This window comes from Phoenix dactylifera, chromosome 1 (genome assembly GCF_051530095.1).
Source record: "Phoenix dactylifera cultivar Ajwa chromosome 1, Ajwa_hap1_PhDact_Kaust_v1.1, whole genome shotgun sequence".
Taxonomy (NCBI): Eukaryota; Viridiplantae; Streptophyta; class Magnoliopsida; order Arecales; family Arecaceae; genus Phoenix; species Phoenix dactylifera.
In genome coordinates, this window is record NC_143190.1 from 51,658,500 (window position 1) to 51,682,798 (window position 24,299).

At 44.2% G+C, this 24,299-nt stretch overlaps 2 protein-coding genes across 3 annotated transcripts; one reads left to right on the top strand and one right to left on the bottom strand.

Moving 5' to 3' along the window:
- Positions 1–2,056: 2,056 nt before the first annotated feature.
- On the bottom strand, positions 2,057–2,998 carry FLA13 (FASCICLIN-like arabinogalactan protein 13 precursor). Its single transcript, XM_008800012.6, has one exon. The coding sequence runs from the start codon at positions 2,905–2,907 to the stop codon at positions 2,143–2,145; it is 765 nt and encodes a 254-aa protein (XP_008798234.3). The 5' UTR covers positions 2,908–2,998; the 3' UTR covers positions 2,057–2,142.
- A 13,935-nt stretch (positions 2,999–16,933) lies between these two features.
- HPY2 (RING/U-box superfamily protein) lies at positions 16,934–24,207 on the top strand. Of its 2 annotated transcripts, XR_005511482.3 has the most exons (8): positions 16,934–17,235; positions 17,383–17,454; positions 17,530–17,640; positions 17,735–17,842; positions 22,152–22,291; positions 22,921–23,006; positions 23,079–23,308; positions 23,961–24,207. XR_005511482.3 is itself a non-coding variant. In XM_039125539.3 (7 exons), exons 1-7 carry the CDS (start codon positions 17,137–17,139, stop codon positions 23,216–23,218), a joined length of 756 nt encoding a protein of 251 aa, XP_038981467.3. In that variant the 5' UTR covers positions 17,033–17,136; the 3' UTR covers positions 23,219–23,469. The 2 variants fall into 2 exon arrangements, 1 of the variants encoding a protein (XP_038981467.3); XM_039125539.3 differs by lacking the exon at positions 23,961–24,207 and having other exon boundaries at positions 17,033–17,235; positions 23,079–23,469.
- The last annotated feature ends 92 nt before the right edge of the window (positions 24,208–24,299 follow it).

Sequence of the window (24,299 nt, forward strand, 5' to 3'; positions counted from 1 at the left end):
GTATACAGAGGACTTGATTTTCGGTGGAGTGGGGGTCGGTTTCTCTCCTTGACTGGATCTTTCTCGTCCTTGAGGTTAATTGAGCTTAACTCAGCCGAGACCATGCCTGCCGAGGTCATGCCTTCCAAGGATAGGTCATCCGAGGTCGTGATTGCCAAGGTCATGCATGCTGAGGTCGAGCGCGTTGAGGTCGAACGCGCTGAGGTCATGACTGCCGAGAGCATGCTTGCCGTTGTCACGCTCGCTACCGGGTTTTGGTGCCTTGACCATGTGCTCCGAGTGATCCACTTTTCCGCTCAACAATTAGAATAGTATTATTTTTTAAATTTAACTATTGTTTACGGCATCCAGATTAAATTTTCTTTTGATGGCACGCTTGGACTTTGTGTTAAATATTTCTTGCAAATTGCAACGCCTAACCGTAGAAATGGACCCAAGCTCGCTGCACATGGCACTGGCGCAGCAGTTAGCGGCCATATAAGCATGCATTTATTGTAGGGTGCGACAGACGGAATCTTAACGAATTTAATATAAGCCAATAGCCAGCTTCTTATATTTTGTCGCTTGCCCGTTGGGTAATTCTTCCACCAAATAAGACAAAAAGCAAACAAAGTCAACTTTCCTTCGGCAACTAATTGGAAGACGGAAGTTCCTTACAACGTTCGATTTTGGCCACGAAATAGTAAGAAAGATCCATCTCGGTCAAATTAAACATAAAGGGAGTACTGAAAAATTTAGTAGAGTACTCCCATCCTCTTATATAAAATTATAGATGAATGATATATATACACATATCATATCTACATGCGGCAGATTTCATAGCATTTTATATAGCTAATCATGCGTGAGCTATCTTATGGAATTCTACTGTTGATCCGTCATTTCAATTTTTGAACTATTTCCTATAGACATATTGATAGTAGATTGATATAATTTCTTCTGATTTACCCAAAAATATGATGCAGTGCATTAACATTGAGCAACGCCATGCACCAAGATAAACCTTTTACTCTTCCTCAATAATACCTTCAAGCCGTCTACTATGTTGACCAAGTCTGCAAGTTTGATTCAAACTTTACGTGGTCAATGCAACTACTTGTTTAAAAGAATTTTATATTATAAGTAGGGGCTGCAGTAAGTAATGAATGAATTGGAGTTCCATATTTACTAATGATGCTTCATTATTTTTTCCTGAGTAGGCTTATTAATGATACTTTTAAAATGGAAAAAAACTGCACCAGATCACTCTCATCCAGACCTCCATTGGGGGTAATTGGTGGGCTTATATACGTGGCTTGCTTGTCATCCATGAGTCTTTATATTGCACCAATTCTTGATTGCCAAGAGGGCTGGTGTTTTCAGCACGGAGAGAAATAGTGCTAGGAGGAAGCATTCCTTTTCAAACAGATGCCAATACTTACAATTTATACTTTGTACTAGTTAAGTAAGTAGACTTTACTTGATGCAATATATGATTCTAATATTGTTTTTATGATGATAATTACGCAAATTAGTTCATGATCAAGTATTGGCTTGGTGGAAAGCAAGCGCAAGTGAAATGATGACATGTTTGCACGAAGCCTCAATGGTCATATAAAATTATGGACTGGCCTGCAGTCTAAGATTGGTCATAGAAATTTTTAGTTTCATGTTCATGATGATCCATTTAAGTTTAAAATTTTAGGATTTTGAGAACTTGAGATATTTTAGAAGTAGATTTATGGGCAATGATTTATATTTTCAAAGAAAGAAAAAATGTTTTTTTTTGAAACATTGTACTAATTAGAAACTCCATGCACAACCGAATTTTTTGATAAAACATGAAAAATCATGAAACATCATGATTTTCTTGTACATTGCGAATGCACTAACAGCCATTTTGTTATAGAGCTTGGTATATGTCTATCCATCTCATTTTACTTGCATCCAAGTCTTTAGCACATCATTTTATAAGATCATGAGAGAAAACAAAATGGGGAAAGGAGGTATCGAGTGGTCAAAGCCGGAGGAAAAAAATGTCAAAAGAGCATAGATAGGTACACCAACAAAAACGCCATAGCAAATTAAACACAAATGGCGTAAGTAACCATTTCCATGCAATACAACGCAATACAATCCAATGAAGCAGAACTCATTCACTCCTCACAAAAGACACCCAACGATGCCCATGACCCCCGCCCCCGCAACAAAACTCCACACCGCTCCCCTCCCCTTCAAACCGACCGCCGACGACGGGCTGCTCCCCACGTCCGCCGAAGGCCCGTCGGCCTTCGGTGCTGTCGGGGTGTTGTCGTTCTTCCCAGGCTTCTCCTTCGCCGGTGCCGGTGCCGTCGCCGGCGGCTTGGCCCCGAAGAGGCCATAGGGCAGCAGGACTTTCTCGACCGAGTAAACGGCGAGCGGGAAGTAGGATGTAAGCGTGTTGGTGATCAGCGTGTCGACGACGCCGGTGGAGATGTTCACCTGGCTCGTCGTGCTGGTGATGTTGAGGGTGTAAACGCCATTGCTGCCGGATGCCTGGGTCTGAACCGGGTTGCTGGTGGTCTGGAAGGAGGACAGGCTGTAGTACCGAGAGAGGACGTGGTAGAGGACGAGTGCAACTTGCTGTTGCTGGTTGAGGCTGTTGAGCGTTCCGGCCTCGAGGCTGCTGAAGGCGTTGTCAGTGGGGGCGAAGACGGTGAGGCCATTGAAGGAGTTGTTGAGCTGGCTGTTGATCTGCTGCTCCACCTGGGTTCCCCTGAGGAGGCGGATGAGCATGTTGTATTGGCCGCCCTTCTCGAGAACGGCGGTGAGGTTCAGCGGGGCCGGCGTCGGGCCGGGGGCCACAGGCTGGGCTCGAGCACCGGGCGCCGTGAGCGCGAGCAATGTGGCGATGATGAGTGCAATGGTGGTGGCGATGGTGGCGGCCATGATGGTGGTGGTGGAGGTTGGAGTAGGAGGGGAGAGGGTGTATGTGGGATATATGGGAAGATCTAGGTCAGTGACTGCGCTGGAATGAGCTGGATATGATCAGGTTGAGTACAAGGGAGGAGGGTTTGGACTTATTTTAATTTTTTTTTTGAAACAGTACAAGTTTTTGGTGTCATTTTCAATAGAATATTTAAGACGTGGTAGTAATTAGATTACTCTATAGGTTAGGTGGAGAAGAGATTCAGAGATTCTTATGAATGATTTTACTACGTTAAGGCAGCGTTGTTACAGCACTCCCAACCTCATCTAAGAAGACTAACCAAAAATTATTTTTTAAAAAAATTTAGTTCCATATAAATATCTAAATTTTTTTGGTAAATAACCGATGTGAGGCTAAATATAAGGCTCATTCACAAGGTTTTTGATTTGAAATTAGACCTCTAGTCCATCCCCACGTACGTTGAAGAGGATTCGAGCTTCAATTTAAATCCAACCTGCTCCACAAATGTTTCATGAATGGCATGCGAAAGAGATTTAGTTGGGATCAGAAACTTTTGTAAAATGCCACTGCTAATTGGATTGCATGTAGCTACTAGTATTGTTTGCTTATGAAATTGTTTAAGATTTTATTTTGGTGTCTGGAGTTCTTAGTTTAGATACGTTTTCATATGATCAAGAATTACCATGACTTTGTATTTGGGAGGGCAAGGGGTTCTTGTTATAACGAAATCATGCAAATACCTGGTTAGGAAAAGCTCCCTCCCTCGACGACTCTTTCTTGAACCTCAACAATTTTAGAATTTTTTTATATAAATTTTGAATTGAGGGGAAATTTTAATTAAGGTTTTTTTTTTGGTTATTCTAATTAAGGTTATTATATGTATTGAAATGTTTAGAAATTGTAGCCGCATTAGGATAGGATTAGAACTGAACTGATAGAGGTTCAATAATTATTATTTATTTCAGGCACTAAAATATGTGTATGCGACCTCAACATGGAAGGGGTTTGGATTGACAATTCTGTTCTCGGGCATTAACGAGTCCCCCCTCAACATGAGTCTCGTATTAGTGTTTTTGTCAGAATTTTTAGTAAGAGTCTGTTTAAGAACTTGCCATGTGGTTTCAAATGCTCGCATCTTCATGGACCTTGGGGCTCAAGAAATAACATTTCTGCTAGTAGTTCATGGGTTCAGGTTGTATCTTTTGTGAGAAAGAATGGTTGATTTTCTTTCACAACATCGACCATTGGATCGTGGGCACATGTGTCAAAAAACTCCAAACTCCTTCATTTATCCACCTTCACATGTTTCAAAGTAACTTTTGTGCGATCCAATGATAGATTCGTGTAAAAAAAGGTACATCCTTCTTTTGCACGAAGGATACAATCCTTATTCATAGTGTATACACATAATGTTTCTATTCATGTTAAATCTTTTTGCTTGTTAATGCCTTGAGACTTAATTCCAACAGAGAGGAAGAACTATCCACTTTGCAGCTCACCTTAGATGCATCCTTTTTAGAGTAAATTATGCAAGACTCTCTGAGATTAGGGTTAAATTACATTTACACTCAAAAAACTTATGTGTACTCTCTTGATGTTTATTTTTATTCAATATTTTAACCCATAATTTAACAAAATATTAATCAAACCGTTAACTTCTACTAGAATCCAAATGCCACATTAGAATTTTTAAAAATAACCAAAATAATCTTATGTGAGATAACAGCTATTTACTGACGTATGAATAAATTACAAAACCCCTTAAGATTTGCATTTGTTACACATACACCCAATATTTTATAAAATCTAGACTTACACCCAGTCAAATTGACAGCATTTGTGAAACCATTTATCTATTGTAGAAAAATAAAATTACCCCTATAAAAAAATGAGGTTCCTCTTTTATTTTTTCGACCTCCGGATCTCTTCGAAGTCTTTCATCTTCAAGAGCCTTCTTCTCTTCGAGATTGAGCAGCTGGAATTTTTTTTCGCTTTGCCATCTTACCACAAGCGTCTCTTCGTGACGAGCGACTAATGATAAGCTTCTTTTCCAAGCGGCATCTAGCAACGAGCATCTTTTCCAACCATAGATATGATTCTTTAACATTGTTGCTATGGGTGAGAATTCTTTTATCTACATATCGAACTATGATAGTTCTGATAGCCTGTCATCAAAAGAATCCAAATTAGTATGTGCATGAGAACTTTTTTTGGAGGGTGCATCAGTTGTGGTTACATTACCTGGCTTGGATTATGGATAAGCTAGCTCAAGTGACTAAACTTTTAATGCTAGTTTCCTGTAGTAGAAAATTTTAGAGGCATCCACTTGCTTGAGACACCTATATTACTTTTTTCTCTCTTTTCTGATGGTTCATCAAGATTAAGCTCCAGACGCATGGCGCCTCACGACTGTCCTCCTCCTTGAGTGGAGTTATATCACTTAAAACTAGTTTGGTCTTCTTTTTTTTTTTTTGCTGATGTAGCATTTATGTCTCATTTGAGTTAACGATTTGGCTAACATTCTTTTTAGTTATGAGTTAAAACGTTAGATAAAATAAACTTCAGAGTCATAAGCGTAGGTTTTTCAAACTATGGATGTAAGTATAATTTACTCCTAATCTCGAATTTTTTTTATAATTTACTTTTTTTAGTTAGATTAATGTCAAATCAGATATTTCCATTATGATTATATTGCTAAATGAATTCGCCTTGGGTTCTAAAAGATGTCATCTCAACCTTGAAGCTGTCTCTCAGCATTTAATCGAAACATATGCTGTGCTTTGCTACCACCCTTTGCATAAATAGAGATAATTGCATTCCATTCTATCAACTTGATCGTATAAACAAATATTCGAAGACCAAGAGCATCACCAATACCTCTTGGACAAAGTGGGAGCGGAGGAGTTTGCTAGAGAGGATCAAGGTTTCAATAATAGCATTATGCACTATATGGGAAGCCGGTTGCTTTGCCATAACATCCACGATTTCAAGTTATTAAAGCATCATATGTTGCACCTTTTCTTTCACCTTTTACTCGGAAAATATATGTATGGATGATAAATAACAGTCATTATATTAAGATAACTGACCGATAATGGCCATTTTTCAAATATCCACTTTTTAATAGATCCTTCCAAAATTGTTATAATGGCCTGACCTAAGCTTGTGCTCTGCTAGGTTCGACCCGAGCTTGAACTTCTTCTTGGGATCCAATCTCAGGCCAACTTGATCAATGTAGGGAATGGGTTGATCCCCTTCCAAGGTAGAGATCGAAGAAGATCGCCGTGAGGTTGCAATAAAAAATAAATATTAATATATATAAATGGATGAATGAAAAATTTTATACTAATGGATATAAATATTAATATAATATTTTATTTATTTATTTATTTAGTTTTGGATTGAGCTGGTCGAGGTCAATGTATTTTTCTATGGGTCGAAATTCATTTGTAACAAGAACAGTATTCAGATCGACCTGGCCCGACCGTCCGGCCTAGCCATGCGGATCGGGCCAGACCGGCTGGGTTAAAGCTGCAGATGTGTAGGCATTTGTTCTTCCCATTTAGGGCTGGCTTGGTTCGCGGGAAGAATTTTATCTCATAGGAATATGATTCCTCAGAAGCAAATTTCTGGAAAGAGGATGCCTGAGAAAGTATTTTTGGCATGTTTGGTTGATCATGGGAAAGTGATAGATTTTCAGAGTATTTATGTTTGGTTGACTATCTATTTTTCTGGAAAAGTTATGTGTAATTTCTATTATACCCTTAATAAAAATTAGGTCTTTAATGCCTCTTTAATGTTGAAGGGCTTTTTTGGAAAAAAAATAAAAATGTTTCGATTTTCAGCTCATCGGAAAGTAGCTTTCCCATGTTTTACATGGAAAAGACTTTTTCATGAAACGTGAGAATCATATTCCTTCGGTAATACTACTTTTCCATCTCTCTTTTTTAAAAACTCCAACCAAATAAAAAGCATCTCTTTACTTTTTCGTTGACCATATTTTCTCCCCTTCTTTTTTTTGAATCAAATGAAAGATGTCTTTTTATATTTTTTACGCGGCTGCATGGGCTTCTGCATGTTGGTGCGGTATTGGAAGAGACGAATATCTTGTACATCCGTACCTAAGCCAATCTGAGGTACTCATGTCTGTATATTCGTTTCTATGCGGTTTTATTTCCGCATAATAAATTTATGGGCATGCCTTCACCGGACCAAAAGAATTTTATTTAGAATTTTTTTTGCATAAATACTCTCCTAAAAATTTAAATTTGTAGAAATACCTTCTTCAAATTCATATTTATTTCTACACCCTCATAAAACACTGTTTTTACACAAATGCTTCTAATATAACGGTTCTTCTAACACCATTAATAAAAACCATATTTATTTTAATTAAAAATAAAATAAAATTTTAAAATTACGACCCGACCCGCCAACCCAACCCATGTTCGACCCGCCATAAACAGATTTGGGTTTGGCCTAAACAGGTTCGGGTCGTAAACAGGTTGACCCGTTTAACCTGTTTATTAATTGGGTCGGATATGAATTTTAGATGTCTGACCCGTTTAACCTGTTTAACCCGTTTAACTGTTGGGCTGATATATTAAGGCCACAACCCAAAAAGCCTAGGGCCGGCCCAACTCCCCGCCTCAGCGACTCAGCCCGTTTTCTTTGCCTCGGCCCAACTCCCCGCCTCGGCCCACACGACTTCTCAGTTCTCGCTTCTCCTTAGTTAGGGTTAGGGTTTGTCATGTTTGTGCCTGTGTGCGCCGCCCGAGCTCTATTCCCTGGCCTGGGAGAGTATTGCAGAGCTCGGGAATCTCCTCGTAGCTGAACCCGAACCCCAAATCCAAGCACCCCTTCAACTCCTCCAGGTCCGTCAGGCACTCAGGCTCTTCGTTCTCCCCACCACCCTATCGCCCCCGCCCGACCCCTGGTCGACTCCCTCTGCCGCCTCGACGTAGCCCTCCAGCATCACCCCGCCGCCGCCGCCCAGGCTCTTCCTTGGCCAATCGGCCTCCCACTCCATCCCCGCCTCGGGCCCCTCCTCCTCCCTCTTCTTCTCCTTCTTCTTCTTCCCTTTCCTGCTCCTCCTCTCCAATCTAGGGTTGGGGTCTCGGATCGAAATAAGGGACTCGGTCTTATAGGAAGAGATTTCCCTCCCTTAGTGTCTCTCTCGAGTCTCTCCCCTCTCCTCTCCTCTGGATTCTTCGCCTCCCGAGCCCTCTCCTCCGAACCTCCGCCTCCCGAGCCCTCTCCTCCCTCGTGCTGGCAACTTCGGTCTCCCCATCGACGGCGACCGCGGCGGCTCGACGGGTCCTCTGCTCTACCGCGGCGGCTCGACGGGTCCATCTTTTCTTCTTCCCTTGACTTTTTCTCTCTTCTTCTCTTTCTTTTTTGTGTTCCTCCCTTCTTCCCTTGAGATTCATCTGGAGATTGCCGAGCAAAAGGAAATTCATCTTGATTGTTTTTATTTTTATTCAATAATAGTCTAACTCTTCTTGGTTAGACTAATGCTTGATTATGTCTTCTACCGGCAGAGAAAATAGGGCTTGACTATATAGATGTTGAAGCACTAAAAAATAGATTATACAGATCCAAATAAGTTAAACGGGTCGGGTTGGGCAGGTTAAACAGTTTGGGTTGGTCTAGTTAAACAGGTCTAAACAGGTTAAACAGGTCGGGTTGGGCAGGTTAAATAGGTCTAAACATGTTAAACGGGTTGGATTGGGTAAACAGGTTAAACAGGTTGGGTCGGGTTGGGCAAACAGGATACTTGTTTATTAAACAGGTTAAATGGGTTAGGTCGGATTACCTGTTTATTAAACATGACAGGTTCAGGTTGTAATTTCTGACCTATTTAATAAACAGGTCGGATTCATGTTTATGATTTTCTGACCCGACCTGCATATGATCCGACCCGTTTATGACCCGACCCGACCCGATTGCCACCCCTAGTTTCGGCCTGGTAAACATCAACGATGATCGGCTGAATCTTCACTTCAGCCCAGGGCCAGCTCATCCTCGGAACTCCGCCGAAAGCTCCACCACCTCCAGATATTCGCCGACTCCCCCGACCAAGTTCTGGGTACCTCCAGATAATTGCCGACCCGCCCCAGCTAAGCTCGAGGTGCCTACTCCAGCAGCGCGCTCCGACCCTCGAGTTCGGAGTGCTCCACCGAGCACATCTCGGAACCTGAAAAGCCGAGCTACTTCCAGCATCCGCCAAGCCGACCTCGTCAAACGCACGACGCGACTACTTCACGAGCTCAGCCTCGCCAACGACCACGCCCATGTGTGGGCCTACGCCTACCTACGTGGTCGTACTTCACCACACTACCATGTCATGTCTCTATAACCGGCCATCAGCAGTCAGACGATACCTTGACTACTCCGGCCATACCCTACTGTGACTGTCAACACCCTACCATTCTTAAGAACGGGTTGTACCGCATGTCACCAGCCAGCCTGAGCTGCGCGCCATCTGGCTCAGAGCCACGCCCCCTCATGATGAGGATTGACAGTACCTCCGCCATTTGGGCTTCTCCATCGAGACTATAAATAGCTCGATCAGGTAATTTCTAAGGGACCTTGGGGCTGGACCAAATTTATCCACTCTAACTTGATCGTTGGAGGGCCCTCACCGGAAACACCGGTGAGGCTTTGTGCAGGTTCGCGGCCGTTGCGCAGGAGGTGGCTCCCGTCTTCCCCTTTCCACAACGGCGGCTCCCTCGGCTCCATTGGCGTGGTCACCCTCGGACCAGATTTGAACCACAATATTTTTGGCGCTAGAGGAAGAGCCTGAGTCGTGATCACAAGGATAATGAGCTAAGGGGCCTCAAATGCGTCGAGCAGTCGGGAGATAGTACCCGACTTCTCTTTCCAAGGTCCACCTCCTGCATCACACGTTCCGGCAGACCAAACCTCTAAAATCCAGCCAGAGCAATTTTACCTGCTCGCCCAGCAAGTCCAAACCCTGGCCGTGGTTATCTAAACCCTTCATCCGGCTAGAGTTTTGTCAACCACCGAACTCGACAAGAAGGTCGAGGAAGCGGGGCGACAAATCCAAATGCTTTGGGATCAGATCGCGGAACTCCGCGAGGAGTGTTATCGATCGAGGAACAGGTCCCCTTGAAGATCTGGGAGACATCTCTCCCATCGAAGTTTTGAGGAGTATACTCCTCTTACATCCTCCCGGGCCGAGATCCTTACGAAAATTGAGGGTTGCGGCTACCTCCAATCTCCTCCGAAGATGCGATTATCCAAGTCGCGGAAGCACTTAGGCAAGTACTGTTGCTTCCATAGAGATCACGACCACGACACGGAGGATTGCTATCAGCTCCATGATAAGATCGAGGTGATCATCTGCCGAGGCTATCTGAGCCGATTCGTTAGCGGGTCAACCAACAGAGCAGAGCTTGATGGGCAGATTTTGGAACCATCTGACAAACCCAATGACAGATGCCCTGGTGCGGGCACTACCAATACCCCGCCTATGAGTCTTACATTGATGCCGCCCTGGCCCCAAGGGGCCGAGAAGAGGCCGCACTCACTAGCCCAAGGCTGGTGACCCCAGATGTAAATTACTCCCCCAAGGAATGACCTTAGCCTCCTTCAGGTCAGGGCTTTCTCCCTTAGACCGTAATCTAATGAAGTTATCTTCCGAAATTCTCCCAAGGCGTCTCTGAAGTACCCTAGGAAGCTCGACGCACGCTCGATAAGTGCAAGTCGGATGCCAACGACTTTATAAAATCGCCCCCAGAGCTTGCCTTAGGGCGCCCTGCAGAATTTAGCGAGGGCTTGAGGGTCTCACAACTGCAGGTGCCATCGACAAAGTCACCCTTTGAGTTTGGCTCGAGGTGCCCTGTGGCGTCAACAAGGAGGCAAGGAAGAGCACCCCCATCCGTAGGATTCTACGAGTTCGCCCCTGATCTGAGTGGGGGGCATCTGCAAAGTCACCCTTTGAGCTCGGCTCGGGATGCCTTACGACGTCAACGGAAAGCCAAGGAAGAGCACCCTCGTCCGCAGGATTCTACGAATTCGTCCCTGATCTGAGCGGGGGGCATCTACAAAGTCACCCTTTGAGCTCGGCTTGGGATGCCTTACGGCGTCAACGGAAAGCCAAGGAAGAGCACCCTCGTCCGCAGGATTCTACGAGTTCGCCCCTGATCTGAGCGAGGGGCATCTACAAAGTCATCCTTTGAGCTCGGCTTGGGGTGCCCTGCAGCATCAATGGGGAGTCAAGGAAGAGCACCCCCATCCACAGGATTCTACGAGTTCGCCCCTAATCTGAGTGGGAGGCATCTACAAAGTCACCCTTGAAGCTCGGCTCGGGGTGCCCTGCGGCGTCAACAGGGAGCCAAGGAAGAGCACCCCCGTCCGCAAGATTCTACGAGTTCGCCCTTAATCTGAGTAGGGAGGGGGGCATTTACATAGTCATCCTTTGAGCTAGGCTCAGGATGCCTTGCGGCATCAACGGGGATCCAAGGAAGGGCTCCCTCATCCGCAAGACGTTCGAGTAAATGTTTATCCCCGAACTTATTATTTCCGAGGTGGCTTCGGCCCCACGGGTGGATTTTTAAGTCTCAAGGTGGCTTTGACCCCTCGAATGGATTTCTACGTTCGGGTAGATGCTTATCCCTAAACTTATTATTTCTGAGGTAGCTTCGGCCCCTCGGGTAGATTTCTAAATCTCGAGGTGGCTTCGGCCCCTCGGGTGGATTTCTAAGTCTCAAGGTGGCTTCGGCCCCTCGAGTAGATTTCTACGTTCGGGTAGACGCTTATCCCCGAACTTATTATTCCCGAGGTGGCTTCGGCCCCTTAGATGGATTTTTAAGTCTCAAGGTGGCTTCGGCCCCTCGAGTAGATTTCTACGTTCGGGTAGATGCTTATCCTCGAACTTATTATTTCCAAGGTGGCTTCGGCCCATTGGGTGGATTTCTAAGTCTCGAGGTGGCCTCGGCCCCTCGAGTGGATTTCTACATTCGGGTAGATGCTTATCTCCGAATTTATTATTTCTGAGGTAGCTTCGGCCCCTCGGGTGGATTTCTGAGTCTCGAGTTGGCCTCGGCCCTCGAGCGGATTCCTGCTTACAGAAGGATGCTTGTCCCCGAACTCACCTATGCACCTGATTTAACCAGAGCCCCCAGACAAGCTTCTATCCTTAAGATAATTTACGATTGTTTATCTTTCGCTCTCCTGGGCAAGGCTTAAAGCGGCCCGCGCTGTTAAATGAAGAACTACGAGCTCGCCTCACATGAGGTTTATTTTTAAATTAGGGGTTTACCGAGCCCGGAGATCCCTACAAGTACTAAGTGCAACCCATGCTATATGAGACGGGCCCGGGTCTGGGTTACATAATTCGGATCTTGATATACGAGCATGAAGCGGAACAAACTCAAAAAACTTGTTAAAAAAAAGGATTTTACTGACAGAGAAGGCCGAAGGCCGAATACAAGAGTACCCGACCTCATGGTCGGGAGAATTATAAAGGGCCTAAACGGCCAGCCTTACAAGAATAAGAATAAAAATCAGTCGACATGGCCGACCTCCACATTAGTGTCGGCTACGGCCTCCGGCTCAGTTGTAACCTCGGGAGTACCGTCCCCGCCTACTTCGGTGGCTTCAGCTCCAGCGTTGGCGTTAGGAACGACTGATGATTCCACCCCGTTGGCAGTTTCGGGGGCAATCTCCGGCCTGGCCTCGCCAATGGCTTCGGCAGCATCCTCTTCCTTCTCAGCAGCCCCATCCAGGTTCGGTTCAAGGCCGCTGAGGTTGACTCCAGGGCAAAACTGCTGGACTTGGAGACGACAATTGTCAAAATCCTGGACCATGGCAGCAACAGCCCCTTCCGCCAGTTCGGCGATATACTCCCCCGACTGACGAAATTTCTCGACGGCCTCGCAGGCGGACGATACCACCAAGCCCTCGAGCCGCCCAATCTTTAGCTCCCGCTTTTCCGCCTCGCCCTGAAGGCGGGCTAGAGCAGCCTCGAGCTCAGAAATATGGCTCGCCGAGGAGGAGCGAGCCTGAGAATGCTCAGCCTCCATAGCTTGGATCTAAGCTAGCTTATCCTTTATTACGGCCTCGGAAGCACGCACCTTCTTCTTGGTCTTCCGAAGCCGTTGTGCGGCGGCAGCAGCTCTCTCTTTGGCTTCATGCCGCTGCTGCTCGACGACTATCGCCCGATCCTCGGCTTCCTGCTGACGCTGCGCAGCGGACGCCGCTCGACCTTCAACCTCTTGTCCTTGGAGCTCGGCACACTCCGTTCTTAACTGGAGCGCCTTCAGCTCCTCCCGGTCGGTGAGCATGTTGGACATCAACACGTCGACTACATGAAGAGACTGGCACATAAAGAGAAGTATCAGCAAAAGTTAAACATCCACAAAAGAAACAAAAAAGACAGAAGGGTGACATCGCTTACCCGTATGCTCGCTGAGTAGACATGGTGGACGAGGTCGCCAAGGTCGTCCTCCATCAATGCACGGTCGTGCGGAAGCATGATGCTGTGCACAAGCCCGTAAGCGACCTCTTCAGATATGAGGGCCGAATCGCCCTCAGGTATGCACTGTGATGGCTCCCCGCCGGACTCGAAAAACATTGTTTCAATCCTCGCCAAAGCCGAAGCTTCGGAGAAAGTCACAGCCCCGGCGCACAATAAGACCGTGGGGGGGGGGGGGGGGGCTGAAGTCCCAGACCCACGCCGGGCCAGACGGCTGAGTTATCGCGGCGATCTCCGGGACTTGGTCGGTAGGAGCGATCATCGCCTGGGTGGGAAGATCTCCCCCAGTCGTCGACTGGGGCACCTCGGCCTCTCCTACGGGCCCTCGGCTAGGCCCGGCCAGAAAAGGGGCAGCAACCTCGGCTCTTCCTGCTCGATCTTGAGGCCGGAAGCGACTCTTGCCTTCTTCGGCCTCCCCTCAAGATGGACCCTTTCGGGGGCAGCCCTCTTCCTCCTATATGTGGCCATCAATGTCTTGGTGTTGAAAATCATCCCTGCGATATCTGAAGATAAAAAGTCTTGTCAGCATCCTCAACATAAAAAGGAAAGAAGGAAAAGTCAAATTACTCTTACCCTCGGGATGAGCCGGATTCAAGCCAAGATTCACCAAGGTCTCCTCGCTGAGCAGGTCGGGGAGCCGAGGAGTCTCTTTCAGTCTGAGCAAACTATCTAAGGTTTTCTGCTCAGACTGCGACAACTGCGGGAGCCTATTATTCACCGAGGCCAGCGGAAGCTCCAGATCAGATTAAATCCCCACGACCGCTCGGAGGAGATGTAGAAAAAATTATCCTTCCATCTGTGGATGGAAGTGGGCAGGCCCCCAAACAGCTTGCGGCCTCCTCAAGGGGAGAAGTACCACTGCCCTTTATCTACAGGGTTGCCTTTTAATATAAAGCAACTCCCGAAGACATTCACCAATGGGGAGAAGCCGTGTGCCAGGCAGAGGGCGAGAAAGCCGATGATCAACCTCCATGAATTCGGGGCAAGTTGCGCAGGCACCAAGCCATACGCTATCAGAAGCTCACCCACAAACTCATGCAGAGAAAATCTCAGCCCTGCTTGGAGTGTATCTACGTACACCCCGACCCAACCGCTGGGTGGGTTGGTGACTCAGCTTCCGAGGTCCGGGAGTTCAAGTACGAACTCCGGAGGAATGAAGAATCGGGCTCGAACCGAGCCTATATCCTCGTCGGTCATGAGCGAGCCCGTTCCTTATGGGCTCGGGCCCACCTCAAGTTCAACCTCTTCCACATCGAAAGAAGCCGGAGCTCGCGATGGACTTACATCGAACATCGATGCCATCGTCGGCGAGTCCATTGCCCTAGTTTTAAGATTAAAGGAAAAAGGAGGAGGAAGACGAAAGACTCTCCGAGCGACCGAAAGAAGGGATAAAATGCCTACCCAAAAGCTCGCTGGAAATAGGCGGACGGGTGAGGAAAGAGAATGACTCCCGGAAGAGAAACCAACAGGTGGCGCAAAAGCTAGCCGAGAGCTCCCAAGAATGCCCGGAAGAAAGCTCCAACACCCCGGCAACGACGGCTGAGGAAAGAAGATCAGGAACAGGGGGAGGGTCAAGCAACGACCCTACGACCCCTTCTTCAGGCCTTATATAGGCCTCTGCAGCGGCTCCGATCAGGCAACCTAAATAATCATACGACCTGGGATTCACCATGTAGCAAGCCCTAAGACGACCTCAACAAATCTCTCCGAATCGCCTCACTAAATGCTGATCATTATGGAGGATGCTCCGTAGCTCGAAATATTGATGATTGACCTCCCACCTTCCACCGAATGAGATGTTTCGGAGAAGGAAGCATTAATGGCCGACTCCTCATGTTCCGCCAGATGAAATGCTTCGGGGAATAGGGAATTAATGGTTGAAACCCTCCTCGTCCCGATCCAATAACTCTCTAGAAAGAAACACCCACGTGGAACCCTGGAAAATTTCTATGGTAAATTCCATCCTAGAAAATTTAGTAGCTCGGACGTCCCAAGTCCGACGTCAAGCTCTCGGCCAAGAAGTGCGCCGAAGCGTATCCAGTTCGGTATGCGCTTCTTTTTGCTTATGTAACTGAAGCGCTGGACGATCAGGAGTCTGACTACTTCCATCATCCGAGCTACCAGGTTGCTCGGCCTCGGAAGTGGAGGGCAAATGATAGAGGGAAAAATGGATCGTCCAGCCCACAACCAAAAGGCCGCCCAGTTTCGGCCCGGTAAACATCAACGATGATCGGCTAAATCTTCACTTCGGCCCAGGGCCAGCTCGTCCTCGGAACTCCGTCGAAAGCTCCACCACCTCCAGATATTCGCCGACTCCCCCGACCAAGTTCGGGGTACCTCCAAATAATCGCCGACCCGCACCGGCTAAGCTCGGGGCGCCCACTCCAGCAGCACGCCCCGACCCTCGAGTTCGAAGTGCTTCATCGAGCACATATCGGAACCCGGGAAGCCGCACTACTCCCAGCATCTGCCAAGCCGACCTCGTCAAACGCATGATGCGACTACTTCACGAGCTCGGCTTCGCCAATGACTACACCCATGTGCGGGCCTACGCCCACCTACGTGGCCGTACTTCACCACACTACCGTGTCATGTCTCCATAACCGACCATCAGTAGTCAGACGACACCTTGACTACTCTGGCCATACCCTACTGTGACTGTCAACACCTTACCGTTCTTAAGAACGGGTTGTACCGCACGTCACCGGCCAGCCTGAGCTGCGTGCCATCTGGCTCAGAGCCACGCCCTCTCATGATGAGGACTGACAGTACCTCCGCCACCTAGGTCTCTCCACCGAGACTATAAATAGCTCAGTCTGGTAATTTCTAAGGGACCTTGGGGCTGGACCAAATTTATCCACTCTAACTTGATTGTCGGAGGGCCCTCACTAGAAACACCGGTGAGGTTTTGTGCAGGTTCGCGGCCGTTGCGCAAGAGGTGGCTCCCGTCTTCCCCTTTCCACACCGGCGGCTCCCTCGGGCCAGATTTGAACCACAACAGATACATATGCAACAATGAAGATAAAAAAAATAGCAGAACAAGTGTTTTATAAGGGTATACATATAAATATCAAATTTGAAAGAATATTTATACTAATTTGTTATTTAGGAGGGTATTCAGGTAAAAAAAAAACTCTATTTCAAGAGAAAAAGTGCTAGAAAACCTGCACTCCAATGCCATATATGCTATCAGTGCATGGTACGTGGATAGCGCGACCATGGTTGGTAGACTTACTCTTCTTTGTTATCTGATCAAGATCAGATGGTCGACATTAGTTTATAGGTTGTACCCAAAAAATACAAAACTCTACGGAAGTGTAGGGGGTTTTAAAGGCGCCGGGTTGCATCTTTTGCACGAAACAAGGATTCGCCTTTCTTCTAGCGAATGCACCATTTGATCATCTATTGCTCACTTTGAGATCTATGCAAGCGGATGAATAATGGAGTTCACTATTGGGATCTGTTTGGTGCGTGATCCAATGGTGGATTCTCCTGAAGGAAGGGAATCCTCCATTCGCACGAAAGATACAACCTGTGTCCGGTCTTAGAACTATGCAGAGCACGTGGCCTCGTCTCGTCTGGAAGTCTCGTACATTACACGTGCAATCGCACGAATCGCACGTGCCAGTCCGATTCAATTCCCCCCCCCTCCGAACGACTCCCTCCTTCCCTTTCCCTCCATCTCTAGCTCCAGAGAGAGAGAGAGAGAGAGAGAGAGAGAGAGGGGATGGCCTCCACGTCGGCTCCTCGCGCGCATAGTTCCGCCGCCGGGAGAATCGCCACGGCCGTCTCCAACCTCGCGTCCGACAACCAATCCCTCATCGTGGTATAGATTAAACCCTAAGCTCAAGAATCCAGTCTGCAAGCCCTAAACCCCAAACACTTTACCAAAACCCTAGATTCTACAAACCAATCACTAAACTGTAAACCCTAAACCGCTCTCAGGCCTAATTCTTTTCTTCCCTCGTGCCAGGATATCCGAAAATCCCTGGCCATGATCAAGGGCATCGCGGTGGACCTCGAGAAGGACCAGCAATCCGACAAGGTAACGATTAGTTTAGCTGCAAAACAATAGATCCTCCTCTCCATCTCGATCCTTCACTTCTGGGTGGCAAAGCAGGTGAAGGAATTGGAAGCCACAGTCTTGGAGCTTCTGGAGGCGTACAATGACTGCACCTACTTCTCCGAGGCGATCCAATCCATACGGAGCTTGTATCAGCCTTCAGATCAGGTCAGCCTCTTTTTTTGTCGGTATGTGATTTAATTTGATGTCAAATATTTTGTTTTTATTTGCAATATGTTTCATCTGGTTTGATAAATTACAGCCCACCCATTTCAAGAAGTTGTTGGAGGATGAGGTTGCTAAGCTGAAGGAAACATCGCCATTTTCACCAAATAATCCACTCTATCGGCAGTTCAAGGAAGCCATCTGGGTATATTTTCTGAACTTTTTTGTCTGGAATTTCTCAGTTCTTTCCTGCAGAGGTTTTTTGTTGTCATATCTAAATCTGCCATTTTGTCAGTGCTAATATCAGAGTTAAATTTTGCAATTTTTGTAATGAAATTCAAAACTCCGGGATGGTATTTGTTTGGAGCAATAGCTATGTGTTGCTGTTTTCACATTATTTTCCATCTTTTACCAACATATTTGGGAAAGTTTGATGTAGCAGAAGATTGGTGATAATGAAACTAAAAGAATTCACATTAGGTCGTAGGTTGCTAAGAGAATTTGAGTTTTCTATCCATTTGATTTGGGATCAGTAAAGACATACATGAAAAATGGTTGGGTTGCATCCTAGATAACTAACACACTTGGTCCCTTTAAGAAAGTTATATTATCCTTTTTTGACATTTTGCTGCACTGGAATGCCAAACTCCCTAGCCAAATAAAATGCATAGCATTTTCATGATCCTTATTCCTCAAAGGGCGCTGATAGTGTCACTATATGGGTTAACTTTTGCCAACAAAAGCTGTTTTAGTAGCAGGCAGTCTTATAATTACTCTTACTTGGGAGACCAAATGGAGGCTACAGAAGGTGGCTTTAGTGAAATTTTCTTCAAGTATCTGCTGACCATTTTCCTTGATTGCAAGTATAATATGCTCTTGATTGCATCTAATGCAGATAACTATTTCTCTTTCTTTTTTAAATGTCAATTTACCAACATTATCAAGATATGGAATTGTGAATAGCAATTGATAATATCTATCATCATAATTAGTACCAATCACAACTAATTTTATAATTTCTTTGTAGGAGATATGACATTTTTTTGACATCTTTTTCATCTTCTAGACGTCAAATTAATGAACTAGGCACCTCAAAACAGAATTCTATGATTTATAATTCCTCTACTTGTTTGTAAACTAGAAGCAAATAATTATATCAGGCATGCGTAAGAAAAACCTTGAATGCCTTGAAGAACCTGACTTGATCACTTATGGACAGCTTTCTCTTTGATGGGAATGGAGAGAGACCCTGTCAAAGTGGAGAGAAAGCCAGTAATAGAGAGAAAAGCCAAACATCTAAACCTATTTAAAGTTGCATTTTGGTGGTGAAGGTGAGGAGGAGCAGCCTTGCCTACCACATGAAGATGAGGTGGTGAAGGAGAGGTGGTCCTCCTCCATCAGCAGGAAGAAGAAGAGGATTGGTCTCTAGAAAGGATAGGAACTGCATGTGTCATCTGACATGAGTTATGTGAGCCTTGGGCTTGATATTTCTAAATGCATCCCCTTCAATAAGGTCAAAAGCTTTTACAAAAAACCTCATCCACAACATAAGTAAATATGTTTTTCCAATGAAGACTACCAAGGGTGGGGCAATGATTTGTTATACCATACTGTATTGTATTGCATGAGGCAATATTGTGTTGTACTAGAAGGGTACCATCAGGATTTGGTATGCCCCTATACTAAGAAATTTGGTACCAAAGGTCAGCAGCGCACTGACATTCGGTACGAGGTGTATCGGTTGGGTATCGTTACAGGGTCCGATATTGAGATTGCAAACCTTGGGTGGGACCTAAATGCTAAGAAATTAATATTGGTGATGCTCCACCCATTGTAAAGTAATCAAGCCAGATATTGGGAAGAAATAAATTAGAATGCTCCATCTATGCCGTCATTCATCTTCCTTTAAGAATCCTTAGATCGAACGGACGAGAGTGAACAACTCACGCTACAATTACGTAATCATCTGAATAAGTAAATTTGCACAAGAAAAATCAGAATTTGAAAACAAGAAAAATCTGTTCTAATTAATTTATAGGGCCACATTAGCTAACATTCTTGTCAACTCTTTTAGATATGACTGGTTTCATCTTGGTTCTGTATGATGGATTGGTAGGATCAAACAACCCTAAATCTTTGTTTTGGGTTGTGAGATAGAATGCTTGTGTTTTAAATAATTTCAAAACATGGAGATAAGTAACAGTTAACACTATCATCATCCAAGGTGCAATGAGATAGTTATAATAGTGATGTATCGAAATGAGCTTCAGTCAAGGGAACATCATGAAGAAGTTAGATACAATGGGAGACCAAGTGGAATTGCAGAAACAAGTATACACTTTGAGTAATGAGTGGTTATTTGAAAGGTAATATGGAAAGCAAGTGCACCAATGATTAGTGCTAGGCCGGACCGGGTTGGGTTTTTATGCAGCCGGGGCCTGGCCTAAAAAGAAAAATTTCAGGATTCAGGTTGGGCAAAGGCTTGATTTTTTTTTTTTCAAAATTGTGGCCCAAGCCTGACCTGATCCCATAGCCGCACTCAACCCAAAGCCTGATTGGGAGAGATGAGATCAGGAGAGAGAATAAAAGGGTGAGAGATCAGGAAGGACTGGAGAGAGAGGAGAGAGATCCGGAGGGAGAGAGGAGAGAAGGGGAAGAGATCAAGAGGGAGAGAGAGGAGAGAAGGGGAAGAGATCAAGAGTGGGAAAGAGGAGAATGGTCGAGGTGAAATGGGCTTATTTTCAAGCTTGGATCAAGCCCAATTTCAAGCTCGAGCTTTGAGCTGGGCCTAGATTGGGTCATTGTCGGACTCGGGCTTCAAGTTGGGCCAAGATCTAACCGAGGCTAGATTTGAGCTTGGACCAGAACTTTTTCGGGATTGGATTTCAAGCCTAAGACTGACTTGATTCTTCTTGGGCCAAACCCAAAGCTTGACCTGAAGCTGTCCAGGCCCGAGCCCATTTCCCGTCCTCCTGACAATCTTGAGAGAGTAGTTTAGAGAGAGGTGTTGAAGCAGCATAAAAGATGTTCATGTCTGTGACGACAAAAATCACCAAATTTTGTAGAGTTGTCATTAGTGACAATGGAACTATTTATGGCCTTTTGTGATCAAATAAGCGTTGATGGTGATGAAGCAAGTGCAATTAAATGGAGGGATGTTGGACTGAAGCTTGGAAAACGAGTGTCTGAAAACCTAACAGTCTTGAAGAGAGTAAAACTGCAGAACACCCAACTTGTCAATAAGTGCTAATGAGGTGTGAATAGGTATTTCATGTTTTAGTGGGTGGAATAACTTGTATTGTTTTATGGGATCAGATAGATATTAGTGAAAAATTTAAACTAAATATTGTAGCTATCTGAGTTGTCATCAGTGGTCAAGGAAGCAAAATTTTACCAAGTTAACTGTACCAGTAGATAAGTGAGATGGAGAAACATCAGCCTTTAAGAGCATGTCTTTAAACTGACTAAAGTAATATCTATGTATATAACTTTTTATTTTTCGAAAAAGTTAAGCAGAGATATATTGATGTGGTGGAACAGATCCTTGCCACCCCTGTAAGCTGCTATGAGCCTATGCATATACACTTAAAGAGGGTATATCACTGACTGGTTGGTCAGATACCTATGTTTAGGTGGTGCATCCTACTTCTCTGATTCCTTAACCCCCTTCCCCCCTCCTTCCCCCCAAAAGGCTGATGCATCAGCTGTGATTTTTACATTATAATATAATCAGTCTTTTTTTTTTCCTTGTGATGCATCATCTGTGACCTTTACATTACAGTATAAATTGCCTTCAGTCTTTTTTTTCTCTCTTTAATTAGGACTTGGATAACTACGGAGGATTTTGTTGCTCAACTAATGATTGTTACTACCCAGTAACAAGAAGTTTAGGTTTTGGTAGGCCAGAGCTTCTCTTTTTGGTCAATAAATGCCAGGGACATATGTTCACGTTCAACCCATGTGCTCTAGTTTTGCTTTCTTCTTTGATCATTCACACAGATTCCTGCTCTTTCATCCATTTGTTTTTGCTGTTCCCTTGATTTTCTTTTAGTATGATTTCATTCATTATAGATTTGATTCTCATGTTTTGTTAATGCTTATTTGCTTGAGCAATAAGTTTGGCCAGTTAAACATTTCAATTTCTTTGGTAGATCATTTAACAAAACTTGCAATCTCATGTAATGGTAGGCTTCAACTAGCTGCATCTATTTTTTTTTTTTTTTGAATAGCTGAACTGGGCATCATGAATCATGCTAATGTATAGCAGTGTGATGTGTCAACTTGGCTATGCAATTCATGCTCCTAGAGATCAAGCAATGGGTTTTATATCCAGGAAAGCTATAATATTTTTACCTTTAATAACAAATTGAATCCCTGATTTATGAACCACATGTAATCGAAATTCTTGGATTCCATGCTGCTACAAGTGTACAATAATATCTGCTATCACAAAAAATACGAAATCTGTTAGTTTCAAGACAGTGTGTTGTAATTAACTATGTTACTTTCTACAGAATGTTCATCATGCAGGTCAACCAATGCCTGGGGAAGAGCAGGAAGATATCATTATGACCAGTACACAGACTAATCTACTTAATATCACATGCCCATTAACTGGAAAGCCTGTTATTGAATTGCAAAGTCCAGTTCGCTGGTAAAGTATTTCACTGTTTCTTAACCTTGCCTGCTTTGAAATCTTGATACTGCTATTAACTGAGATAGCTCCACTCACTCATGTGCATGCAAATACAGCTTGACCTAGTTGTCATTAATTTTTATCACTGATCGACCACTAAAGGATGAAATTGTAAGTTCTATACTGAGCAAAAATGCTTTAGAAATTTGAAGTTTTAATTTGTCAAACCATATAATATATGTTAGATTTGAAGTATTTAATGAGAGCAGTCATGTGAACACCTGCATACTGGATTCAACTGTTGCGGGTGATTAACTATGATGAACAAAGAATCTTTCAATACCTCTAAGATTATGTTTATTGCATCATAAATTTATTTAAACTACTTGTTCCATTTTTCTCCTACTTCCAAGTCCTAGAGATTTTATGGGTTTCTCTGCTAACATGATATGGCATAGTTTGACAAGGTAAATTCTATTACATATGCTCACTCTCTTATTTCATGTTCTAGTTGATGGATAGCTTGATATCACCACCTTGAAACTGTTGGAAATACAGTTAAAAATGAGAATGCATGTGGATTATACACATTATAGATTTAAAAATGCCAATAATCATTCTGAACCTTATTGTTTGAGGTATTTCAGTATGGATTGCAAGCACATTTATGAAAAAGATCCAATATTGCATTACATAAGAACGAAGAAACCACATCCTCGATGCCCAGTTGCAGGTAAATTACTAATCTCTCTCTCATAAACTTCTGTATATGTGGTTGTTGGCTCACTACATTTATTTTACTCAGGCTGCCCCAAAATTTTGCAGTCGGAAAGGGTGGTTTGTGACCCTTTGCTTTCCATTGAAATCGAGGAGATGCGCTCAACAGAGAATGTGACATTACAGCCTATGGTGGTGGAAGATTTCACTGAAGTTGATGATGAATGAATTGAGGCACCAAGAGCGCACATTAATCTGAATTTGCATAAAATATTATGGCATCTTAAATGCTGACACTATCCAATTGCTGTTTGTATGGTAATTTCTGTCTTTCCTTCTTCTTTTTTTTTTCAAATTTTGATCTACTTTTGCTGTACAATTGTCCTGTATGTCTGGATCTGTGATGCGATAACTATGCAGAGATCCAAGTGGTTAATCATTAATCATGATATACACGTCTTTTTATAGCTGAACATGAATATCTCTTTTAGTTGCTTCTATAGAATGGATCAAATCATTTTAAATTTTATAATGATAAAAAAGTGAAAGTGTTGTAAGCTATTAGAGCACGGGTTAGTAGCATGCTTAACATTTTAGTTGTACAATTTAGGCATTTTAGTTATTAAATATAGAAAAATCACAGTGATGTGTGCGGGTTATTGATTTTTGTGCACACTGGGGACAGTTTTGCTACGCTGGCATGCACCAGTTGTGTATCTGAGATTGCTCATGCATGGGTATGTCGGTATGCATGTGACTAAGTTACATGCTAGACATAAGTGAACCTCATGACATTCAGTGTATGACTCGACAATTAAGTGGACCAATGCATTCATGGAATATTTTTCTTGTCTTACGATTCCCATTGTTTTCTTCTCTATTCTCATACTTCTTATCTTATTCAGTAGCATGTATATATATTTTTTAAAAAAAACCTTTTTGATGATATTTTGCTCTTTTTCTCTCATAGGGACTTGAACGATCAACAAGCTTGAAAACCCTCATACAAAAAGAGTGTCAATTATCAATAAAAGAAATACTACAATAGCATCAAGTGGGAGATGACGCTGGTAGGGATGAGTGTTTTGGTATTGGATGCACATTGTTTTACCTTGGTTGTCACTCAATCTGTAGTTTGTAGTGTTTATGGTTCAGATGAAGTGGGAACCATGGAAAGATGGAACTGAAGGCAAAAGGTTAAATCTTGCTACTCTATTCCTATCGGTGTTGTGCTTTGAGAATGGTCTAAGCCAATGCCCAGCTGCCGCATAGAACTCGGGAATTGAGCGGGCAGTGGTACAGAAATCGT

What these genes read in the sequence shown, in the direction of transcription:
- FLA13 (XM_008800012.6), bottom strand. Translation starts at nt 2,907, where the DNA reads ATGGCCGCCACCATCGCCACCACCATTGCACTCATCATCGCCACATTG.
- HPY2 (XM_039125539.3), top strand. Translation starts at nt 17,137, where the DNA reads ATGGCCTCCACGTCGGCTCCTCGCGCGCATAGTTCCGCCGCCGGGAGA. An exon ending in TGTATCAGCCTTCAGATCAG is followed by an intron (nt 17,641 to 17,734) that starts GTCAGCCTCTTT and finishes GATAAATTACAG; the next exon opens with CCCACCCATTTCAAGAAGTT. An exon ending in TCCTCGATGCCCAGTTGCAG is followed by an intron (nt 23,007 to 23,078) that starts GTAAATTACTAA and finishes TATTTTACTCAG; the next exon opens with GCTGCCCCAAAATTTTGCAG.